The sequence below is a fragment of the Archocentrus centrarchus genome, chromosome 1 (genome assembly GCF_007364275.1).
Source record: "Archocentrus centrarchus isolate MPI-CPG fArcCen1 chromosome 1, fArcCen1, whole genome shotgun sequence".
Taxonomy (NCBI): Eukaryota; Metazoa; Chordata; class Actinopteri; order Cichliformes; family Cichlidae; genus Archocentrus; species Archocentrus centrarchus.
The window spans coordinates 11280825-11302275 of NC_044346.1; the positions used below are offsets into that span (position 1 = coordinate 11280825).

Here is a 21451-nt window from a genome sequence, read left to right on the forward strand (position 1 = left end):
TTATTTTATCAAGACAAAAGCAGCTTTAGCACCTTTGCTTTGTAAATTACCAAAACACTGCTCCAAACTATCGCAGATTAATTTTCAGTCAGCTTTCTGATATGCTGCCCAAACACAGATCGAGTATTGGTCGTTGTCATGTGACTAAGCTGAGTTCAGTGGCAGCTTTAAACAGAAGAACAGTGGATTCATTCTATAATAAAAACCAAACGCTGAGACAGAGTCAGGTGGTAATCTGTTTGAATGTTTATTTAAAGGTATTCCCACTGCGCACCCCCTCCCTGTGTGAAAGCCTAGTCTGAAAGGAGGAGGATACAGGCCACTATAGCGCCACATCAGCACATTTATTAACAAGGCTACTTGTTTTGTCACAACACCTCCACCCATGACTGGTACGGCACTCTGTGCTGCCCTGTAACAGACCAGCATGGTGAGGCTAGTTCAGAAAAATCCCCACGGGGAAGAAGGTCCAATACGGGATGGAGTTCGGTATTAGACAATGAGACTCCAACTAATGAATAGTGTAGGAGGCAGTTTTACTAAATATCAAGGTCCACAGAGAAAAAAAAAATGGGGAAGATGATGCTGAGAGACAAAGAGAAAATAGGCAAAACAAAGGATTCTCTTTTGTCTCTCAATGAAGCTGCTGATCCTTAAGGCGCACTTTGATGATAAGTTGAATATTGCGGCTCGAGATGAACCTCCAAGATTCACAGCGTGGTCGTCGTCCTTCTCCAATCAATGACGCAGTTCCTCTCTCCTCCTTCCACACAAAAACGGATGGACTAAAGGGGAAGAGCACAGCATAAATGCAGAGTGAGGCTTTGAGGGTTTATATAAACAGGAAAAGGAGGGATGCTGATGTTGATAGTATGATGTGCTGGATTGTCACTAATGTTTGTGTTTAAGTGCAGAAACCTGTAATATGACAGCTCTAAGATGTCTCTGCTAAAACTGAAGACAACATGTACTTCCTAATATGCACTATGTGGCGTAACAGGTAAAATTTTAGAGGCTGATGTTTAAACACTTAAAAAAGGAAAAATTGCACAGGACAAACAACTGACTGCGCACGACACAACGACCTTCTGAAATGTAGAAAATTAGTGCTGGATCTAATGTGCAGTACGTAGTTTACCTGCGTAGGGGACTACAGATCTCCAAGGGGAATGATTTCTTCGTTGATAAAAAACTCAATGGTCTCCTCCTCCCAGTCGTCCACGTTGCTGTCCAGCTCATCTGTGTCCACTCCTGCACGACACACAAAAACATCAGCACACTTAATTAAGCCTTAGAGGCAAGTTAACAGTGAGTCAGTTAAAAGCAAGAGGTCCCACCTCCTCTGAGCTCGAGGCGGACACTCTTCTGTTCCTGATAAATCTTCAGCGCCGCCTCCCGGTACTGACGGTACTCCTCCATCATTGCCCTGCGCTTGTCCACCAGCTCCTACTCACGCACAGACAAACAGTCAGCTTCATAACTCACAAGGCTTACACTTCAGTGTGAACATGTAGCTTGGATTGCAATTAAAACATCTGTGTTAGTGTTAGCAGCCTCAGTAAGTTATTCTCTAGAGTCAATATTACAGTTATTAAAGAGCTTTAAAATTCTTCAGAGAGACACAAAGATGATTAACTTCCAAATTTATAAAAAGAAGAAGAAAAGGTCAAACCTTAGAAGCCTTGGACTGGCTCAGACGATCCTTCTGCTCAAAGATCTTTGAGTATTTCTTGAGATCCTTTTTGATCATCTGTAGAAAATAGAGTGTATATGACAGCATGTTAATGGGGAACGATGGTTTAACACATCATTACAGTTTATGTTGTATAAATGCATAGGGTGCTGTAGCGGTGAGCCTCAGATCAGAGCTAGAATCAGGAGCCACCTTGCGGCTCTCATACGAGGTGTCAGAAAATGTATGTTTGTCATCACTGGCTCCACACACACACACACACATGCCAGATAAAACTGTACCTTTATCTGTTCTCCGCTGAGCAGGGTTGGAGGTCTGGGTCTCCAGAGCAGCTGACAGAATCGATCCTTGTTGTTCTTCTGAAGGAGTCGGCCCTGGAACGTCCACAGCCAGTACGCATTGTCCACCTAAACGCACATAAAGGTGGAGACAAAGTAGTGAATGGATGACAGGAAAACATCAGATTGTAGTTGTTCTCATCTGCAAACGACCGGCGAGGCTTGTGGAGCAGTACGGACCTTGTGGCTCCACCATGAGACAGACGTGACGACGTAGCGGCCTGTTGGATCCCACTCCACGTCAGAGGCCATGTAATGCTCTGCTATGTTCATCATGGTGCAGTCTGATGTGTCTACAAAGGCGAGAGCGCCGTTCATACTGCAAAGAAAATGCAAAGCCATTATGTCCACATAAAAAGACATTCATCAATGTAGATATATATATATATTTAAAAAAAAAAAAAAAACAAGCCTCAGATTGGATTTAGAATCAGGAGCTTAGCTCTCATACGAGGTGTCAGAAAAATGTTTAGTATGTCATCAGCGGCTTCTTGTATTTATCACACAGACACACCAATAACACTTACCTCCTGAGCCCAGCCAGCACCATAAACTGTCCCTGGGGACTCCAGAAAATGCTGTTGGCCTGCTGCTTGTCAAACATTTCTGTGAAAGGCAAAGTGTCACATTCAGTTTATTGGACACATTATATGAGGCAACAACACTCTCCCATTCCCTGGCATGTCTGTACTGTCTACTCACTTATGAGCTCAATCTTGCCGTTGTTTTTGACATGATAGAAGGAGGCGCTGATTCTTGGCGACTCTCCGTGGAGGACAGCAAACTTGCTGCCATTGGGCTCCCATGCAAACGCTATGATGCTTTCTAGAAGGAAAACAACATAAAGGGTAACCGATCAGTTTCTTTTCTGTGGGAAAGAATTATTAGTAGCTTGTGTCTAAATATGTAAAAATACACGCTCTTACCCTTCATTTCCACCACATCAACAGGAACCTGCTTCTCTCTCATGCGGAAGATTTCAAAGTTGGTAACAACACCCTGAAAAGACAAAAAAGTAAATTGAGCATTTCTTGTCTGTTTGTGTTTCAACCTGTGACATACGAGCTGCTCTGTGAGTACCTGTGTTCCTTTGGGCGTCCTGTCAACTTTCACACACAGATAATCTCCGTTTCTCTGCCAGTGCAGTTTGCAGTCGACAACATTGAAGAGATTGCGAACGCGGATTTCCTGACGGGAAGGCATCTGCATCAGAGTCACCCTGGCTGGGATGTCTTTATCCTCAGGTACCCAGAATGCTATGATGTTGTCACCAGGAGACCACGAGAAGTCTCTGCAGATGTAAAAAACAGACAAACATTAATATCTCTATACAGAATGCTGTCACAGTTTAAAGCATGTATGACGTATGAAGAACTCTTACTTGATCCCAGTGATCTTGAGACTCTTCTTGTCCAGCAAGCCCATAGACTACAAAGAAACAAAAGAAACATACAGCTTTACTATCACGTGCACATTTCACATAAATGCAACTAGAATGCTTTTAGGCCTACTTACTGGAGTTTCATAGATGCTCAGCGTGTCTGGTGTCATCCTTGCGAAGAACTTCCCATCATGGCTCCATCTGAGAACAAACATGTAAAATTAGAGGACACATCCGACCTTTGCAGGGAGCAGCAACTGAAATGAATGAAATTTCAACAAAAACAAAACTAGGGTTCTGACTTAAAAATAGGCCAATGTGCAGAGCTCTCGCAATGGAAGCCTCTCTTCTTCTGTCCGGTGAGAATGTCCCAGATGATGATGGCCTGTGGGTCCTCCTTGGTGTCCATCAGCGGACTGAAGGTCACAACATACCTGGAAGGCAGCATAACCACACATGAAACTCATACAGTCACTGACCTCTTTAGAGTGCTTTATATGTACAGTAATCATCCTGTGCCATCACCAGGTCATGGTGCAAAAATCCACAGAATATAGGTGACTTTGTCTTATATTTATAGGAAATAAATGACCAATATATATTAGACTATGGTACTCTGAGCACAAGACAGTTTATGATATGTGTAATATGATGTGTGTCTTTGGATGAAGCATCGACTCTTGATTACCTTTCACATGGTGAGAAATCGATGAGCGACACGCCCTGATGGCTGAACCTCTGAATCTGTTTGAACTTCTCGCCACCCCACAGTGCAATTCCCCGCTGATGGAAGGTAGCTAGGTAGGTACCTTTAGGAGACCACCGGACGTACGTCTCTGTCCAGCGCTTCATCAAAGCAGAAAAAAAACATTAGCAGCCTCCAAACCAGTGATATTAGTGACTAGTGGTGAATCATGTACAATACAACCATGTAAGTCCTGCATTTCCCACCAACTCTGTGTGTGTGTGTATATATCATTAGAAACTCACTGCTCTCTCTTCGACTGTGATTGGCTCCTTAGCGTCATTGGAGAAAATGGCAGTCCTCTCTCCAGCTTCATAGATCACACTGTACTGGTCACGGCAATCAGGGTCCTCAATCCAATGGCGCATATTCCCCTGGAAAGACAGACAAAGTTATTGGAGCTTGCAGCATTTTAAGATAGTGACCGTCCTGTAGATTTAATGATTACAGTGCTGAGATGAAGCTATTTCTGCCAAACTAATTAAAGTGTTATAAACTATTAATTACACTATGACAACGTAATACTCACAAAATCCTTGAAAGGCTGCTTTGCTGGAGGGTCCCACTCATCACTAATGTTCATGTATCTGACAAAAACAAAGTGTTCATTTACTTGCATCCCAAGTCTGCACGCATTCCTGTATAACACATTTTTGGGCAGTATTGCATACTCACTTGTCAAAGTCAGTGAAGAGGTTGACCCTAAATGTGTGTTGTTTGTCAAGTTTGTATCCATCTGCATTCTTGACTGCCTCGAGGGCCTGAGTAGGAGAAGCATACTCCAGGAAGATGTAACTGTATGAGGAAAAATAAATAAATAAATACATTCTGCTTTAAACTTTGAATTCACCTCAAATGAGAACAAATGCACCACAGAATAAGGAAGACAACATCTGTGGTCATACCCTCTGGTCATGCCGTCAGCCTCTGGGTAAAACTCAGTCGTGATCTTGCCGAACTTAGAGAAGATCTTGTGTATGACGTTCTTGAGCTTTTCCAAACGCTCAGGGCCGACCTGAGGGACGTTGTCCACCACCACCACTGAGTCTATGCCGTCTGCCTCCTGGGGCTTTTCCCTCAGGATGTCACCAAGAAGCTCTGAAAAGTGAAGGAGGAGGGTCAGGCTCATGAACAAGGCACTAGATCTGTGTGGGGGTGGACTTCTTATCTCATTTTACAGACCCAACAAGGTTCTTTTCATATAGATAAACCAATCTAAATTTTATAACCCCCATTCCAGTTATTGAGAGACATGTCTTAGAGGCTACAATGCATTTGTTTAATTTTTTTTTAGATGTGTAGTTTTAAGCTTCATGATTTATAAGTGGACAGAGAGCACAAAATACTATTACACTGTAATAAATTTAATTCAACAGGACTTCTCCCATATACTAACTAATACACAGCATTTTGATGAAGGGGTTTAACACAGAACTGCTATACTGGCCTGTTTAGCTTCATAGTCACTTGTTTCTTTGTTCAAAGTAAACTTGCAAATTAGAGCTAATTTTGCTGGAGAATTATCTAAAGGTTCCTAGTATATATTACAAGCAGTTGTATTGTGACTACAAAGTACAAAATGTGTGTATCTGATGAGTCATTTTACCACAATTAAAACACTTGCAAAACTGAGAAGCACCGTGGAGCAAACGCCCCTCAGATTACCATTGTGTAAACGCGTATTACCAGCTGCTCCATTTAAACTACATTATCCGTGCAGACAGCTGCAAGAAAGGAAAAACAAAAAACAAAAAAACGTTTCCTATCTGCTGCACTGTCTAAAATCCTGATTCAGTTTTTCAGACCACAGCGCACAGGCCCCAGTGAGCGACTGTGTGGGGTCTGGGTGAGGCTGTAACGGGCGTTAAGTACACTGTGATAACGTTATGCCGCTGTTTTATTCCTGGTAATTACGCTTTAACGTCCAGCTGCTATTCACTGTTCACTATTACCAGGTGCCGGTGAGCAGAGAAGCAAGCTAGCTAGCTAGCTTTGTAGCATCTAAAACAACCCTACTGCTGAGCTCTTAGCTAACTGTTAGCAGCAGGCCCGAAAGCCGGCGTTTTTCCTGTGGCTGCTTACCCTCATCGTCGACATCGTCGTCAAAGTCCTCCGGGTCGCTGAAGGAAGGCTCCTCCTCTTCATACTCAGGGTCGTCCACCATATCCACCGTATCTTTCATTTAACACAAGTACAGAACGGATTTTTGGCAACAGCTGAGCGAAAAATCCTGCAGACAGTCCTCCACCGGTGCGGCACCATGTGCGGATACTTGAAAATGGACGACGCGACGGAAACACGACACCGGAACCTACTCACAGGCGCGTGGAAAGGCAGCGCAGAAAGAGTAGAGTTGCAAAGTATAGGAGCCGGAACTACACGAGGGCACCTGTAAAGATTTATCTCACAGCGCTGTTTAGAGATCGGTGAAGAGCGCAGCAGCGTGAGAACTGCTCAGAAGGAAGGAAAAGGAAACGACGCACCGGTAGATCTGAAACGGTTTCCCGCGAGACGTACGTTTAGTAAAGTACATGAAAAAAAACGACAGTAGATGTTTAGGTAGCTGCGCCAGTTTGGTCTTTACTGTATAATTTAGCTTCTAACCCCTGGGGGGTTATTTTCACACGCCTTGGCACCATGGACAGAGAATGTGTGCCACTGCTGCCCCGGGTCTGTGAGGTGCTGGCGGCCTCAGGGAGCTCGCTGCCCGATGACACCAGCCTGGAGAAACTGCTAGACTGGTTCACAGTGCTCACTGAGGCTGGTTAGTAGTAATGAACACAATGGGATAGTCTATTCATTCTTCCACCTCTCCCACTATCTTTCTGGACCTATCCTCATTTGTTTGGGACTCCCTAGTCTGGAAAATTAGAGGATTTTCATTGGCAAAGAATGACTAAATGGGCTCTAGACGGTCTAAAGCCCTGATTTAAACTTAATATCGTGCAGCTAGGTGATTATTCTTCCAATTATTTCACCGATATTTGCAGATGAAATTGTTCAATTACAGAATTCATGAAATACTTAATCTTCTATCAGATTAATAAACAAAAATTTAAAAGTGTTCCTGGTGTGTTTTATACCTTTTACCATTTCTTTTTATGGTGAATATTTCCAAATAATTAATATTTAAAAATGAAGCTATGGTGTGTAATGAGGGTAAACGTCCCTGAATGTTTTTTCCCCAGCTCTGGATGTAAATCTGTATTATTGTTTTTTTTCACCCGATGAAGGGGAATGTCTGCTGGAGGCCTGTCCGTGTCTGCTTGAGTTCATATCTACCGTGATTCAGGACACAGCTTCAGCCCCGAGTGTCCTCTCCTTCACGCTCAGACTCACCGGTTTATTGGCCGCTGCTGAGGATGGCTTCAGAGTTCTTCAGGTAGAGTTTATGACACCTGGTGTCTTTACTGAACTGTTAGTATATTATCCATCGCTGACCTATGATTGTCTCCCCCTCAGGCATGCTCAGTTCTGGATCAGGTCTTCAGCTGTCAGCACTTGCAGGAAATAGGGCTCTGGGAAGATCCCTGTATACGGATTGGCTGGATCCAGGGTTTAAGGACCATGCTGCAGCATCTAGAGGGTCTCAGTTTCTTTGTACAAGCAGGTGAGCTTTGTGCATTGATTCATGAGTGGGAGATCATCAGTATTAAGGAAAAATATGCTATAGGCATCGAGCCATTCATCCATTTATCAATAGTACCCTGCCATAGGGTGAAAGGCAGGGTGCTATTGATATGATATTGTTTTAATTCTGGCAAATCCTCATACATACATTGTTATGTTTTATTCTTTAGATTTCATTGAGCCACTTCTGGAACTCCAGACTGACACAAGCCTGTTTGTTGCCTCAGCTGCCAATCAAATGCTCGCCCACATCCTGCTCTTCTGTCAGCCTGCCTCATCTGTAGGATGCAGTGGCACAGATAAGAAAGAAGATGATCAGAATACATGTGCCTCAGTCACAGTTGGAGAAAACTCAGCTGATTCCATGAAAATAAACCAAGATTGCACTCCTGTTGTCGTTGCAATCTCAGAGTATTTCAAGAGGGCGCTGGTGATTCCGAAGGGAAGTACACAGGTTCATCAGTGTAACCAGACCCTCAGACTGCTGGCCCTGCTCCTGCGCCAGACTAAGCCTCCTCTGCAGGACAAGTTGCTGCAGACAGTCACAGCTTCTCTGGAGGAACTGGTGATGGCAGACTGCAGTCAACTCACACTGCCTCTGATGGATGTCATTCTAGCTGCATGCAGGTAAATTTCTCCAAAAAAATGGAGTCAAGTGTGGCTTTATAGAGCTTACTGTCCCCTAAAGATAATTTGGTTTGAAGATTGTGGATACAGGAATGTTCAATAATTTATACAAAATACACACAAGACTCAAATTGATGTTGTTGCTACTGTCCACCATAACCATCCAAAAGCATACAATCAGAATAACAAGAGAAGATTAACAATCGTTCTCACTAATGGAGACAATTCAGGTTGTGACTTTAAGAGGAAGTAAATCTGCTTCTAGTTATAGCAAAGACAGCATTGTTCTATTCACCTATACAATACACCATGACAATGTAATGATCAGCCAGCTTACATGATAACAGGACCCCAGAATGAAGCAGCTCAATGGAATCATTACAGTGATTTAGACCTGTGCTTTTCCCACTGTGGAGTGACAAAATATCAACATAATAGTGCTGCTTTTATTATCCTAAACTCTCTGCAATATAGGCACACCTATACTTCACCCTCTTTCTGGCTTAGTTTGTGAACTCTCCTTATGTTTGCTTCTGCAGCTGCACCACTGATGGACGCCTCCCAGACCAGCGTGTCACCCGTTTTTTAACATTCATGTTGAACGTCAGGAAACCTGCTGACCTCGTTCATGCTGCAGCTGCTTTTCTCCACAACGGCCAATGGTAAGCACAGCTTCACCTTCTGCCACACAGTGTGAGTTCACCCTCACCAGCACACCACCAACACAAACTCAGTCTGTAGAGGATAGGTTTTCTGTTAAAACCCATGACAGTCTAATATTTGTCTACATATTCCCATGGGTGCATTTTTTTTTCTTCTTCTGCTTTTCTGTCCAGCGACTGCGTCCACACAGCCCAGTCTGTGAGATTACTCCTGCTACCCCTCGATATTATATCTGGCCTGAATCTAATAGGCACAAACGCTGCAGGTAACGCACTCAGATGTACACGCTTAACAAAAAATGTGTGTTATGTAGCATGTATGTTATGGAATATATTTTCTATGCCTGCAGCAGATGAGCACAGGATTTCAATGACTGAGCAGCTGAAGAGTAAAACCTCCTGCATCTCCATAATTGGCGTGTGTCTAACAAACACACCTCAGGTTGCTGTCATGGTGAGCGGAAGGAAAGCGAGAGTAGCAAAAAATTATATTGCATATTTTTCTTATTCATGGAAAGACTCTTAATCTACCTCTCTCCCTCAGGATCCCGACTGCCTCCCCTGTCCTCCGGTTTTAATTGTTGCTGCAGTTCTGTCATTACTGAGGTTCTGCAGTGGTGACTCGTCCTCCTCATCCGCTGGCTGTAGTGAAGTTTTTCGGAATGTCATTGGCAGTGGGAAAGTTCAGAAATGTGCTCTAGAGGCTCTGGCGGCTCTCAGTAACAGTCCAGGTAAAGCTGTAATCACAATGTGTACAAATGACACATGTGTCATTGTTGGTCTTTAATAGAGAAAGCAAAGGCTGCCACTGTGCCATCATATTTTGTCTCAGGTCAACAGTGGAGTTTTTCAAATCCTGTTTATATGAATGAAACTCCTAAAGGGAATACTGAAAACAAAAGTGATGAGTTTTTCTGTTAGATACTAATAATGGTTTACCAACAGTCTTGAAGGAGTTCCCAGAGGTGCTGAGCGCTTGTTGGCTGCTTTGCCTTTGCTCTGCGGTCCAACTCATCCCAAACCATCTCAGCTGGGTTTAGATCAGGTGATTGTGGAGGCCAGGTCATCTGACGCAAACACTCCATCATCCTCTTTCTTGGTCAAATAGCCCTTACACAGCCTGGAGGTGTGTTTGGGGTCATTGTCCTGTTGAAAAACAAGTGATGGTCCCACTAAGCGCAAACCAGATGGGATGGCATGTCGCTGCAGAATGCTGTGGCAGCCATGCTGGTTAGGTGTGCCTTGGATTTTGAATAAATCACCAACAGTGTAATCCATATGTATTTTTTCATAGTTTGGACGACTTTAGTATTGATCTACAATGCAGACAAACTTTAAATAATGAAAAAACACTGAATGAGAAGATGTGTCCAAACTTTTGACTGCTACTGTATATGCAAAAAAAAACAAATGTTTAAAGATGTTGACTTAATTAATGTTTCTTTTTGTGTTTCAGGAGTGAAAGTCCAGCTCACTGACGTGTTCACACTTCTGATACACTGTCTGGACAGTCCTGATTCTGATCCCACGGTAAGTTTACGTGTGTTTTTGTTCACAAATGTATGATCACAACTATCTGGCTTCTTTTCACCGAGATTGTATGGCTGGTAAAAAGTTGCTTACAAATCAGTTTCCCAAAAAGTTGGAACACTGTAAATGTACATAAAAGCATAGTGTATTGATATGCAAACCATTTAAACCCCAGATTTCATTTAACATTTTACAAAGAGAGGAACATTTTCAATTAAATATTACTAAGACAGTGGTGAGCACTGTCATCTCACAGCAAGAAGGTCCTGGGTTTGAATCATCTAGCTGGCTGGAGCCCCTGTTTGGAGTTAGATTCCCAGTGTCTGCATGGGTTCTCCCCGTGTATTCCAACTTCCTGCCACAGTCCCAGCACATGCATGTTAGGTTAATTGGTGATTCTAAATTAGTTGGATGTGTGAATATGAATGGTTGTCTGTCTCTGAGTTTGCTCTGTTATGGACTGGCAATCTGTCCAAGGTGTACCCTACCTCTTGCCCCATGACAGCTGGGACAGGATCCCACCCTCCTGCAAACTGGAATTGGATAAGCAGAAGAAAATGGATGGATATTATAAATACAACATATGACATCTTTTTCAGCAAGACAATGTCAAACCACATTCTTTAATTTATACAGCAGCATGGCTCCATTGTAAAAGAGTCCAGGTGCTAAACTGGCTGAGTCCTGATCTGTGCACCGCACAAAGCCAGGTCCTATTTCCTGATTCAGCAGGATGGACTATTTTGTCCCCCATTATTTGAAACTAAGAGGTCCCAACCATCCAGCAGATGGTGTGATTGGCCTGAGTATTTTATCCTGTTTTTCTACAGGTCAAAGTTAAATTTCTCCTGCTCACTATAGAGCTTCCAAACCTCTTCCTTACACACTTTTCTGCTGTCATAGAATCATGTAAAAAAAGGTGTGTTTCTGCATAAGAACTAATGAGGTTGGGAAAGGTTCAGGATTTTCAAAGATGGGTGAAGGGGAATAAAAATGTTTTTGTGCAATGACCATTGTGAGCTATTTCATCAAGTTTCACCAAATTAAGATTACTGTCTCTTTGTTTCTCAGGTGCTACATAAGTCCTACCAGGCCTTGGTAAAGTGGATGAGTGTTTGCACAGACATCTCCTCTATAAAAGATCAGCTCAGACAAGGTGAAGCTCACCATTAGCATTTCCCCTGCAGCTCATAAATCCTCTGCAATAGAGCCACACAGAGAAATCACATTGTTTGTGTCTCTGTTAGATCTCATCCAGGTGGTGAAGAAGCGTGCGTGTGACATGCGCTGGGAGGTGCGAGACTCAACGGTGGAGTTTCTGGGACACCTGGCAGGGGTGCGTGTCTGCCACACATCATCCGAGGAGGCGTGTGGTGCGTCTGAGGCTCTGCTGGGTGGCTGCTGCTGTACCACTCCTCTCCTCAGGGAGGCTCTGCAGGATCCAGAGAGTTATGTGAGAGCTAGTGCTATCAAAGCACTGGCACAGACAGTGATAAGCAGCTGGCAGGAGAGGGCAGCACCCGCACAGGAGCAGGTGAGCATAAATAAAGGCAAACCTGTTCACACAGGACTATGTAGATGAACATGCATGCATGACGGGGACATTAAGGGATTTCATTAAAATTATCACAGCTGCGCAGATATCAGGGATATCATTCTGTCCAGTTAGGAACCATAAACCACTGTGAATCCATGTCACCTGCTTTGGTGCGAATGAAAGTGGCAAACAGGTGCACTGAAGAGGCAACAACAAGACGTCCCTCAACAGGGAGATGTTTTTCAAAGTGGTGGTCCTTATCCTTCAAGTGATTTTTTTCCCTAGTTTTTGTTAGTGTCCTTGTCACGACTAGCAGCATGCGATGGTACCTGTCAGCCCATTCTGCTTACACAGGTAGACCCGCTGCTCCAGGATGATGCATCCATATGTGGTGTAACAAGAAGGTTTGCCATGTCTCCCAGCACAGTCTCAGAAGTGTGGAGGAGATATTAGAAGATGGGCTGTTACGCGATTAGAGGTAGACAGGGCCGTAGAAGGGCACCAGCCCAAGAGCAGGATCTGTATCTGTTCCTTTGTATAAGGAGGAACCGGAGCCCAGCGGGCTACTCGTGTGCATGTTCCTGACCCACCTGTCAGAAAACATTCCATGTGGGTGGCATGAGGGCCCAGCATCCTTTGGTGGGGCCTGTGCTCACAGACTAGCACCGTCCAGCTTAAGTGGCATTTGTCAGAGAACACCCGAACTAGCAGGTCCACCAGTGGCGCTGCATTCTCGTCACAGATGATCTTACAGGCATCGTAACTGGCCTGTCCAGACACTTTCACTCCTGTCACAAATTCTCAGTGTGAACCTGCTATTATTTGTGTCAGCTGGGTGGAGGTAGTTCAGTATCGTCCAGACATGTGGATCGGAGGAGCTGGGGATCAAACTGTGGACCTTCCTAATAGGAGACAACCTGAGCCACAAACACCCACAGCTTCTATTCTAGGCATCACTTCTATTAGGGAAATATTTTTTTTCCCGTTTTTGTTTTGTTCAGTGGAATAGCAGCAATACTCAAGAACTCAAGTTTTGATACAAGGGGAGAGAGTGGGGGGGGGGGGGGGGGGGGGGGGGGGGGGCAGAACTTAGACATAAGGATGAGAGGAGTCAATCATATTGGTGAAATGTTTTCAAAAAACTTGAAGAAGTAGAGTTGCCCTTTTCAAGCTCCAGACACCACTCTATAAAACGTTGTGCAAATAAGTTCTTTAAAATATAACCAAGTAAGCTCTGTCTTTATTATTTCAGCATAAGCTGGGCTATTTGGTAATCTGTGCCAGTATCATGCCGCATGATATCTTAGATAGTTTAAAAGTAATTTGGATGCCGTTTCATTAAACACCTTGAGTAGGTTAAGATCAGTTTTTAAGGTCCTATACACGACACAACCCGCAGGGTTGTTTGCACCATTAGGCCTCTTTAAGACTGTATAAGTGTGCAGACGCTGTGATTAACCTCTTATAGGTTTGCTGGTATAGGTGTTCTGACCCACCTGCACTTGTACAGCCTTTTCTTACAGTATAATTTCAACTTGCCTGTTATTGCTAACTTGATGCTCTGTGTACCTCCAGGCTGAAATAGTGACCCGGCTGCTTGAGATTCTCTCCCAGGACACAGAAGGATTTGCCAGGAGGGCTGTTGTACAGTTCTTCATCGCCTGGTTCTCTTCACATTCGTCACACACGCCTCCATCATCGCCTACCTCCTCCTCCTGCTCTCTCCTCATGCAGTCTGTACGCTCCGTCCTCTCACGAGGCAGTGCCGATCTGGACTGGGAGGTCAAAGTTCACACGTTGGAGCTGGCGGAGCTGCTGCTGGATAAAGCCTTTTCAGGCCACCTGGGTTACACTAAGGGCTCAGACACACATCCGGCCCAACCGCACCCGTACGCTGCGATTCCTGACCGAACCTACGCGCTTCACACACACACAGAGAAGCACACACAGGATGTGGAGTCAGATTTAGTCGGGGTGTTGAACAGTCTGGTTGAGCAGGGAGTCATCTCTGCATTGCTGAGCGGTCTGGTTGATTGTGATAGGCCTGTAGGTTTGAAGGCCTGTAGGCTGCTGATAACACTCAGAGAGGCAGTTTGTCCACCATCGCAAGGGGACCTGGATGTAACTGCTGCCACGGCGCCAGTCTCCAGAGTGTCTTGTGAGCTGCCCGGAGCAGGTTGGGCACAAGAGATTAGAAAGATACTGGGTGTAAAGAATGAAGCTCATACTCAGACAAATTTAAAAAGAGCCAATGTCGCCTATTCTGAAGACTGTGGCGAGAAAGGAGTGAGTGCTGCAAGTCATGCTGAGCGTGTCAGTTTGTGTGAAGTGTTGGGGTCTCTGGGTTTGGATGAGAGGCTGGACATCCTCACTAGAAGCAGTGACCACGTGCACAACTCTCCCCTCTCTCTACTGCAGGACATACTGACTGCAAGCACCCCTCACACTCATGCAAACACACAAACAGGGCAAGAGGTTATAGTGGACTGCTACTAAGACACACAGACACGCACAGTACCATTAAATTAAGTTGTATTTCCCTTCATGTTGGTTGAATCCAAGAGGAGTCACACCAATTGTGCTGTTTGTTTTGGCTTGGTCATTGGAACCCATGTTTTGTGACTCCACTCACATGCAAAATCATCTCCCTGTGAACCTCTACACCATTTCTTGGACTCCTGTTATGCATCACTCCCAGGATGACCCAGCTTTGATGTCCAGAGTCAGACTCAGAGAAGTCATAGACCAAACATCAGGTGTTTTTTAGTGGAGTCTCCCAAGCTCCAAAGGTGGCGCTGTAGGTGAGAACCAATACCAGGAGAATGGTTCTTGGTTTTTGACACTCTTGTGAATTTGTCCCCAGTGCTCAGACTGTCAGTGCTGAGTTGGGGACTTTTTAAATGCCCGGACAGGCTATCAGAGGAGAGAAAAGCCCAATTTTTAATAAGCATAAAGCTGATCTGAAACCAAAGAAGTGCCATATAAAAATATAATTGTAGTCACTCACATTAGTTGAATGTAAAACCCCAACCAAATTTTCTTTACATACAATTGTTGTAAATAAATACATATTTTGTGAAAAAAATGTGTGATTTTATTTCTTTTTTTTTAAATTAACCTCTGAGAGAGTCTCTGACAGGCTCCTTTACTCTGAATCTGCGCTGTTGTGTTGGTGTGACGATGGTACGGCTCAGGTTTCAAAACATGGATTTCCCTGCCAAGAGAGTGACTAACCATATCAGCTGGAGCCACTTTGATAACTCCTGCCTTGATCTGTTATAATGATAATAATAAAAAAGCTTCATCACACAACTCCCACGGTCGCTGATTTCCCTGCTGGATGTGCTTTAGTAAAGCCCCAGAGTTTAAAGTGTGTAGGCGGAGAAGATGTGGATGGAGAGAGGAAATCGGCATCTCCACGTGTTCACACTCTCTAAGTCAGTCACATGGATGCTGGGAGGGACACAGAAAAACTCCCCTTATTAACTTAAGAGCAGGATATCAGCCACTGCACGTACACACACACACACACACACAGAGTGATTATGTCATCACCCTGTGCTGTGCTCTACTCACTCAGCTGTATTATCTCTTCATTCATGAAGTGAAACTGTTGTCGAGGCTCCGCTGCACTCTCCGTGTCCGGGATGGAGGCTGTGGCTCTTTTCTCTTTCGCAGCATCAGAAGCAGACGAGCTCAGTTTTCAGAAAGGAGACATCATCAAGGTACGTAGGGAAATGTTTTTTGATGCATTAAATTTTGTTTGTTTTTGTATGTTGACGCAGAATAATTGTGCGTGTGCATGTGTGTTATAGGTGACAGAAATGGAGGATGATTCTTGCTGGGTCACAGCAGAGATCCAGGGCAAACGAGGCTATGTGCCCGGGAACTACATTTCCCTCCTTCCACACCTGTAAAAAAAAATTATTTGTTCACTTGTGTTGCGTGAGCTGTTCCTGACCTTTATGTCTTATGAACCTCTAAAATGTTTACCTGTGACCAAACTGTTTTCCTGTGGTTGGATTGTATAATTTGAAGAAATTTTAGAGATCAAAAAAATTTAGGAGATCATCATTTGGGCTTTATTCCTTTTCTGACTCCCTTTTGGGGTTCCAGTGACTATGTGGGGAAACACTGATTTACATAACTGAGTTGAATACTGTTTTAATTGTCTTTTAAATGTCAAGAGAAGTGTGCTAATGTGTGTTTCCGTAGGTGGTTCGCAGGACCGGTGTCGAGACTCGAGGCTGAACAGCGTCTGCGTTGGCAGGACACTGGAGTGTTCCTGGTGAGGGAGAGTGAATCAGCTCCTGGAGAGTTCTCCCTCTCTGTCAGGTCAGTGAATGCACCACACACACACACACACACACACACACACCATGCACGTACACACAAAAACCGTAGCTTCAGTTTCACTTAAAGTCTGCTTAAACCTGACACTCCTTTGTGGTGCACCAAGTTCATTTCCACAAGTTCACTCTGCTGTCCTGCTAAAGTAACCCGTTGATCCACCTGTTATACCAAACCATGCCTTTATGATCAAACACATAAGCAACTGAGGCTGAACTCAAAGCCTTTTTACGACTGATGGGTGCAACCACACATGCTGCATGAAGCACACATGTCCCTGGAGCGTGCCCCTGTAGTATTAAGTGTGCATTTGGATGTTTGTTTTCCATCCCACTGAGTAAATGAGCAAATTATAGCGTCCACGTGTCTCTGAGTGTGTGTCAGGGTCGGCACAGAGGACAGCCAGACTATTTAATTTGCTTTATGAGAACCCGTTGAACTAAAAATATCACAGCTGCACAGACAGCGCACAGGGAGTGAGTGAGAGACGAGGAGGAGGGGGCGTAATTTGGGTCACCAAAGTGACGTGGGACACATTTAATCACTGAGGGTAAATTGAATGTGTTCAATAATCGGGTCATTGCGTAAGAACACACGGACTGTATTTAAACACAGGTACCTTATGTAATGGACACATGACACAGACAAGCACGGACGCACTGTGCTCATATTAATGTTTTAAGGCATAACATCTGTCCACCTGCAAAGGTTAAGAGAGATAAGAGGTGTACAGTAACAAAACAGTGTGATGATAAAAGGGATCAGCAGAGGGTGATAAAGGTTCAGGAGGCATGACTGTGTAGTTTGTGCCCAGTGTTGGTTTATCTTCATGAGGAACACCACAATACAGACCAGCTAAACCTTCACAGATCCATCTACTCATTGTCTGTACTCTATCTTATTATTCTCAGGGTGAGAGTTGCAACATGCACTGAGCGAGAGTTAGGATACCCAACAGATGGAGCTGTTAGCAGGGAAATTATTGGAAAGAATTCCAACATTAAAACCTGTTATCTATACTGCACATGTTTCTGATAAACACTACAGCCCCTTTTCATAAATATGAGTGTATTTCGGGGCGACATGGTGGTTAGCGCTGTTGCCTCACAGCAAGAAGAAGAAGGTCCTGGGTTTGAATCCGGTCTGGGGCCTTTCTGTGTGGAGCTTGCGTGTTCTTTCTGTGTCTGTGTGGGTTCTCTCTGGGTACTCTTTCCTCCTCCCAGATGTGAATGGTTGTTTATATGTCAGATTGGTAACCTGTCCAGGGCGTAGCCCGCTTCTTGCCCATGACAGCAGGCATAGGCTTTAGCCACCACCATCCCCCAGCCCCTGCAACCCTGAATTAGATAAGTGGAAGAGAATGGATGGATGAACGTATTTGATAACAAATATTTAATTGTGCTTTGTGTGTGAGAGCTGTTCCAGCAGGCTGGCATGTACAGTACTGTCTTACTGGTAAAACAATAATGCTAAAAATAACAGATGATTATTTTTAAGTCAAATATTTTGCTGATAGGTTGTGAAATTTATCAGTTACACCTGTGTAAGATGATCGGTTGTGTCACTTTAGCATGAAACAGTGACATCCGTAGTTTTCATTGAGGCATACTGTTACTGTTATGAGTCAGTGCATACTGTAAGCAGGTCCAGTCACTCCCCTGATCAAGGCTGAAAATGGAAATGTATTTCTTAAAGAAAGTAATTATTTTCCTTCATTTTTCTTTATTTTCCGCAACAAACAAAATGTGTTTCCCAACAACATAAAGAAGGAAGGTTAAAGCTGTCACACTGCAGGTTATAATAACTAACATTTATTTTCATTATCATTTAATCTACTGCTGGAAAGAAAGAAAGAAAGAAAGACTAACTAACTAACTAACTAACTAACTAAGAAACTAACTAACTAACTAAGAAACTAACTAACTAACTAACTATCCATCCTCCCTTTACCAAAAGTGGTGTCTTCAAATGTAGGTTCAAACCAATAGTCCAGAACCCAAAGAGCATTAGTTTTCTACACATACAGTAATGTTTACAAAACCTCATGGCTGAGGATGTGTAGTGGTTTCATTGTCTGTGTGTGTGTGTGTAGAAGTTTCAGTCCTGGGTCATCGGGGTTAAAGTTCACCTTCAAGACTTAAATGTCCCAACAACTTCCACAGAGTTCTGATTTTTTTTTTTTTTTACAGATCTTTGTGGTATTGAAGGATTAATCCCCCTAACTTTCCCTTTATAGAGTCATCATTGTGTGTGTGTGTGTGTGTGTAACAGAATAAAATAGAACAAGCTGGTTAAGACATTAAGACAAAGAATGTGTGTGATGTGTAGAGAGAGAGCAGAAAGAAAATCAGTAAATAAATTCAAAATAATGAATAACAATCATAATAACAACCATTTATAAAACAATATCGATACCAATATATATCATCATCTTATCATCACTACCACTTTCAACACCAAAGTCATCGGCATCTTCTTTATTATCATATATATGGATATTTCTATATATAAAGTTTAAAAGTTGCCGTAGTTGCATTGCTTCACTGTTTGAACGCAGCTCTGTGTCGCTCTGATCAGAAGGAGCTTAACCCAATCCGTCCTCCTCGCGATGAGCTCTGATAATTCCTTTCATCTTTTAGCACCATTATGCAGTCTATATTTTAGTCTGCTTCATAATTTAGTGCGCGGTCAGCCTCAGCTTTAATTTTTGATTAGTGTTAGTTAAAAATTAACTATTCATTTGCCTCTTTGTATTCCATCGTCTTTTACGGTTGCTTCTGTCCTCTTTTTTTTTTTTTTGCAGGTTAATGTGTTTGTTCACACAAAGACATTTGAAAATGATAGCATATGATTTTTAGGCAGGTTTGTGGTCATGTTTCCCATACGGAGGTATGCACATTATGAGTGAGGGAGTTCCTGAACAAAGAAACAGGCCAAGGAATGAAGAAGCACATTCCTGCCTTCTTTCCCATCACCTTCCTTCTTCTCTTATCTTGCAGTTATGGTGACAGGGTGGAGCATTTCCGTGTCCTGGAGGGGAACGGTCAGTACTGCATCTGGGAAGAGTCGTTTTGTTCCCTCAACCAGTTGGTGGATTTCTACAGAACACACAGCATCGCTGTGGAGAAAGTGGTCTGCCTCAAAGATCCTCCCTCATCCCCTCAACTGTTGTCACATTTCGCGCATAACCCCTATCCTAACCCTTATAAAAGCAGCTCTCAGGAGTCGATCCCCTCAGCCCGCCTCTACTCTCACCCCTCTCACCCCTCTCGCCCAGAGGGAAAGACACCATCGCGTCTGCTGAAACCAGTTGTGGAGGTATGACACATCACCTCGACGCGTCTCTTTCTGTCATAAACAGCTCTAAACACGCACCTGTTTGTCTGACATCACCGTTTGGCTCCGTCTTTGTGTAGAAGCCTCGGCTGGCTCACGCCCTGTGCGACTACACTCCCCCTCACACCGCCCACCTCCACTTCCTGCGCGGTGACATCATCGACCTGCTGGACTGCTCGAGCTCCTTCAGTTGGAGGGGGCGCTGCCGAGGCCGAGTTGGGGTCTTTCCGCCAGAATGCGTCCAGCCGCTGTACCACTGACGCCATATCAGACCTTCAGGGTCGTGGCTGCATTGCTGACACTTATCAGTCAGGCTGTAGTGACTCACCTTACTTATCCAGTGATGCAAACACTGAACGATTAGTCAAATAAGACTGACTGAGCAGTTTTAATTACTAATTAAAGACCCTTTTCCTATCATCTTCTCACTATGAGCTCTAAATGATGGGCCCTGTGTATATGATAGCGACTTGTCAATCACAAGGTGTGCCCACCCCCAATCATATCACCTATTTTACTACAAATGGGACCATGACCATGACTAAATGAACATTATGCTGTAGGTCAGTAAGAGTTGAAACCAGCGACTGAGACCATACATCCAGAGAGCAGTAGAGTCATGTTCTCATGCACTTCTACTGTGTTGATTCTGCTGGCCATAAGAAAGAATGCAGGTTTAAGGCACCTCATGAACAGGTTTCATTTTTCATAACCCGAGGTTATGTCCTTCTTTTATATGCAGTCTGTGGCTGAATACATTTGGAAAGGAAGAGATGTCACATGCTTACTCATGCAAAATCACAATAGAAACACACCCAAACTGTCCTGATTACCCTTTGGCTGTTAAACTCTACCAAATACTTAGGGGTATTAGTGGGTTTGTGTCCATTTAGTCATAAAGAAATGAGCCTACAGCCTTTAGAGGCAAGTTGGAGGACTTCAGTGCAAAATCAATACATCTTTCAGGCTTTTGGGGGTTTTAAAACTGTATGTCATTTCAAGTCATAAAGACAAATAACAAAATATGTTGCTGGCTCCCACCTCACAAATCTGAGGATCTGTGGCTTTCCGTGTCTTACATTGTTATCATTTCCTGAAAATCTTTGTCTGCTAATCAGTAAATTATTTACGTACCTAAAGTTGGGTGTGCTTCATATTTTTAGGGAATTTTACAGACTCATCGGTGCATCTAATAATAACTTGCAGATAATTTGATAATAGAATTGTTTCAGCCTTAGAAGGAACCTGTGCCATCTCTTCTGAGTCTTTCTGAACAGCTTCTACTGAAAATATGAAGTGAAAGCGAAATTTAACTTCATGTTTGCTTTGTGTTGCCATCCTGTCTTTGCTTCTACCCCCCACCACACAAGTAGTAATTGCACATAAACTGCACAGAAGCCAAATAAAGAGTGTTTTATCTGGACACAAACGCCTCATCCTCTCTTCAATTGTGGATTCCTTTATGTTTTTATGCTCAGATCATTCAGTTTATTTTCAATATCACCAGGAAAAAATATTACAGGACCCCAGGGAAATGTTAGCACTGATGATATTCACATTTGTAATTTAAAAAAAAAAAAAGTTACATTGCTTATTATTTCTCATTACGATGCATTTGGAGC

General features: G+C 43.5%; 3 protein-coding genes and 2 non-coding genes across 8 annotated transcripts; 2 read left to right on the top strand and 3 right to left on the bottom strand.

Moving 5' to 3' along the window:
• Nucleotides 1-223: 223 nt before the first annotated feature.
• On the bottom strand, nt 224-6608 carry eif3ba (eukaryotic translation initiation factor 3, subunit Ba). Its single transcript, XM_030732632.1, has 19 exons — nt 6240-6608; nt 5063-5255; nt 4833-4952; nt 4687-4744; nt 4403-4531; nt 4101-4258; nt 3715-3846; nt 3547-3613; nt 3413-3459; nt 3112-3322; nt 2958-3030; nt 2734-2856; nt 2559-2637; nt 2212-2350; nt 1975-2100; nt 1673-1750; nt 1338-1446; nt 1139-1251; nt 224-785 (listed from the first exon to the last, which is right to left on the bottom strand). Exons 1-18 carry the CDS (start codon nt 6337-6339, stop codon nt 1151-1153), a joined length of 2043 nt encoding a protein of 680 aa, XP_030588492.1. The 5' UTR covers nt 6340-6608; the 3' UTR covers nt 224-785; nt 1139-1150.
• Nucleotides 1853-1937, bottom strand: LOC115790411 (small nucleolar RNA SNORD60). Its single transcript, XR_004020787.1, has one exon. It is a non-coding gene; the product is annotated as a small nucleolar RNA SNORD60 (small nucleolar RNA).
• On the bottom strand, nt 2440-2520 carry LOC115790426 (small nucleolar RNA SNORD60). The gene has a single exon (XR_004020788.1). It is a non-coding gene; the product is annotated as a small nucleolar RNA SNORD60 (small nucleolar RNA).
• On the top strand, nt 6362-15166 carry brat1 (BRCA1-associated ATM activator 1). Of its 4 annotated transcripts, none has more exons than XM_030732609.1 (12): nt 6363-6921; nt 7391-7539; nt 7620-7767; nt 7958-8414; nt 8954-9076; nt 9251-9342; nt 9430-9530; nt 9621-9807; nt 10533-10606; nt 11678-11762; nt 11854-12140; nt 13719-15166. In XM_030732609.1, exons 1-12 carry the CDS (start codon nt 6795-6797, stop codon nt 14637-14639), a joined length of 2751 nt encoding a protein of 916 aa, XP_030588469.1. In that variant the 5' UTR covers nt 6363-6794; the 3' UTR covers nt 14640-15166. The 4 variants fall into 4 exon arrangements, with proteins under 4 accessions (XP_030588450.1, XP_030588469.1, XP_030588459.1 ...); XM_030732599.1 differs by having other exon boundaries at nt 6364-6921; nt 9427-9530; XM_030732590.1 differs by having other exon boundaries at nt 6362-6921; nt 9251-9530.
• A 567-nt stretch (nt 15167-15733) lies between these two features.
• LOC115783784 (GRB2-related adapter protein-like) lies at nt 15734-21231 on the top strand. The gene is made up of 5 exons (XM_030734783.1): nt 15734-15868; nt 15959-16056; nt 16359-16478; nt 19493-19811; nt 19910-21231. The coding sequence occupies exons 1-5, from the start codon at nt 15791-15793 to the stop codon at nt 20087-20089; spliced, it is 795 nt and encodes a 264-aa protein (XP_030590643.1). The 5' UTR covers nt 15734-15790; the 3' UTR covers nt 20090-21231.
• Nucleotides 21232-21451: the final 220 nt, after the last annotated feature.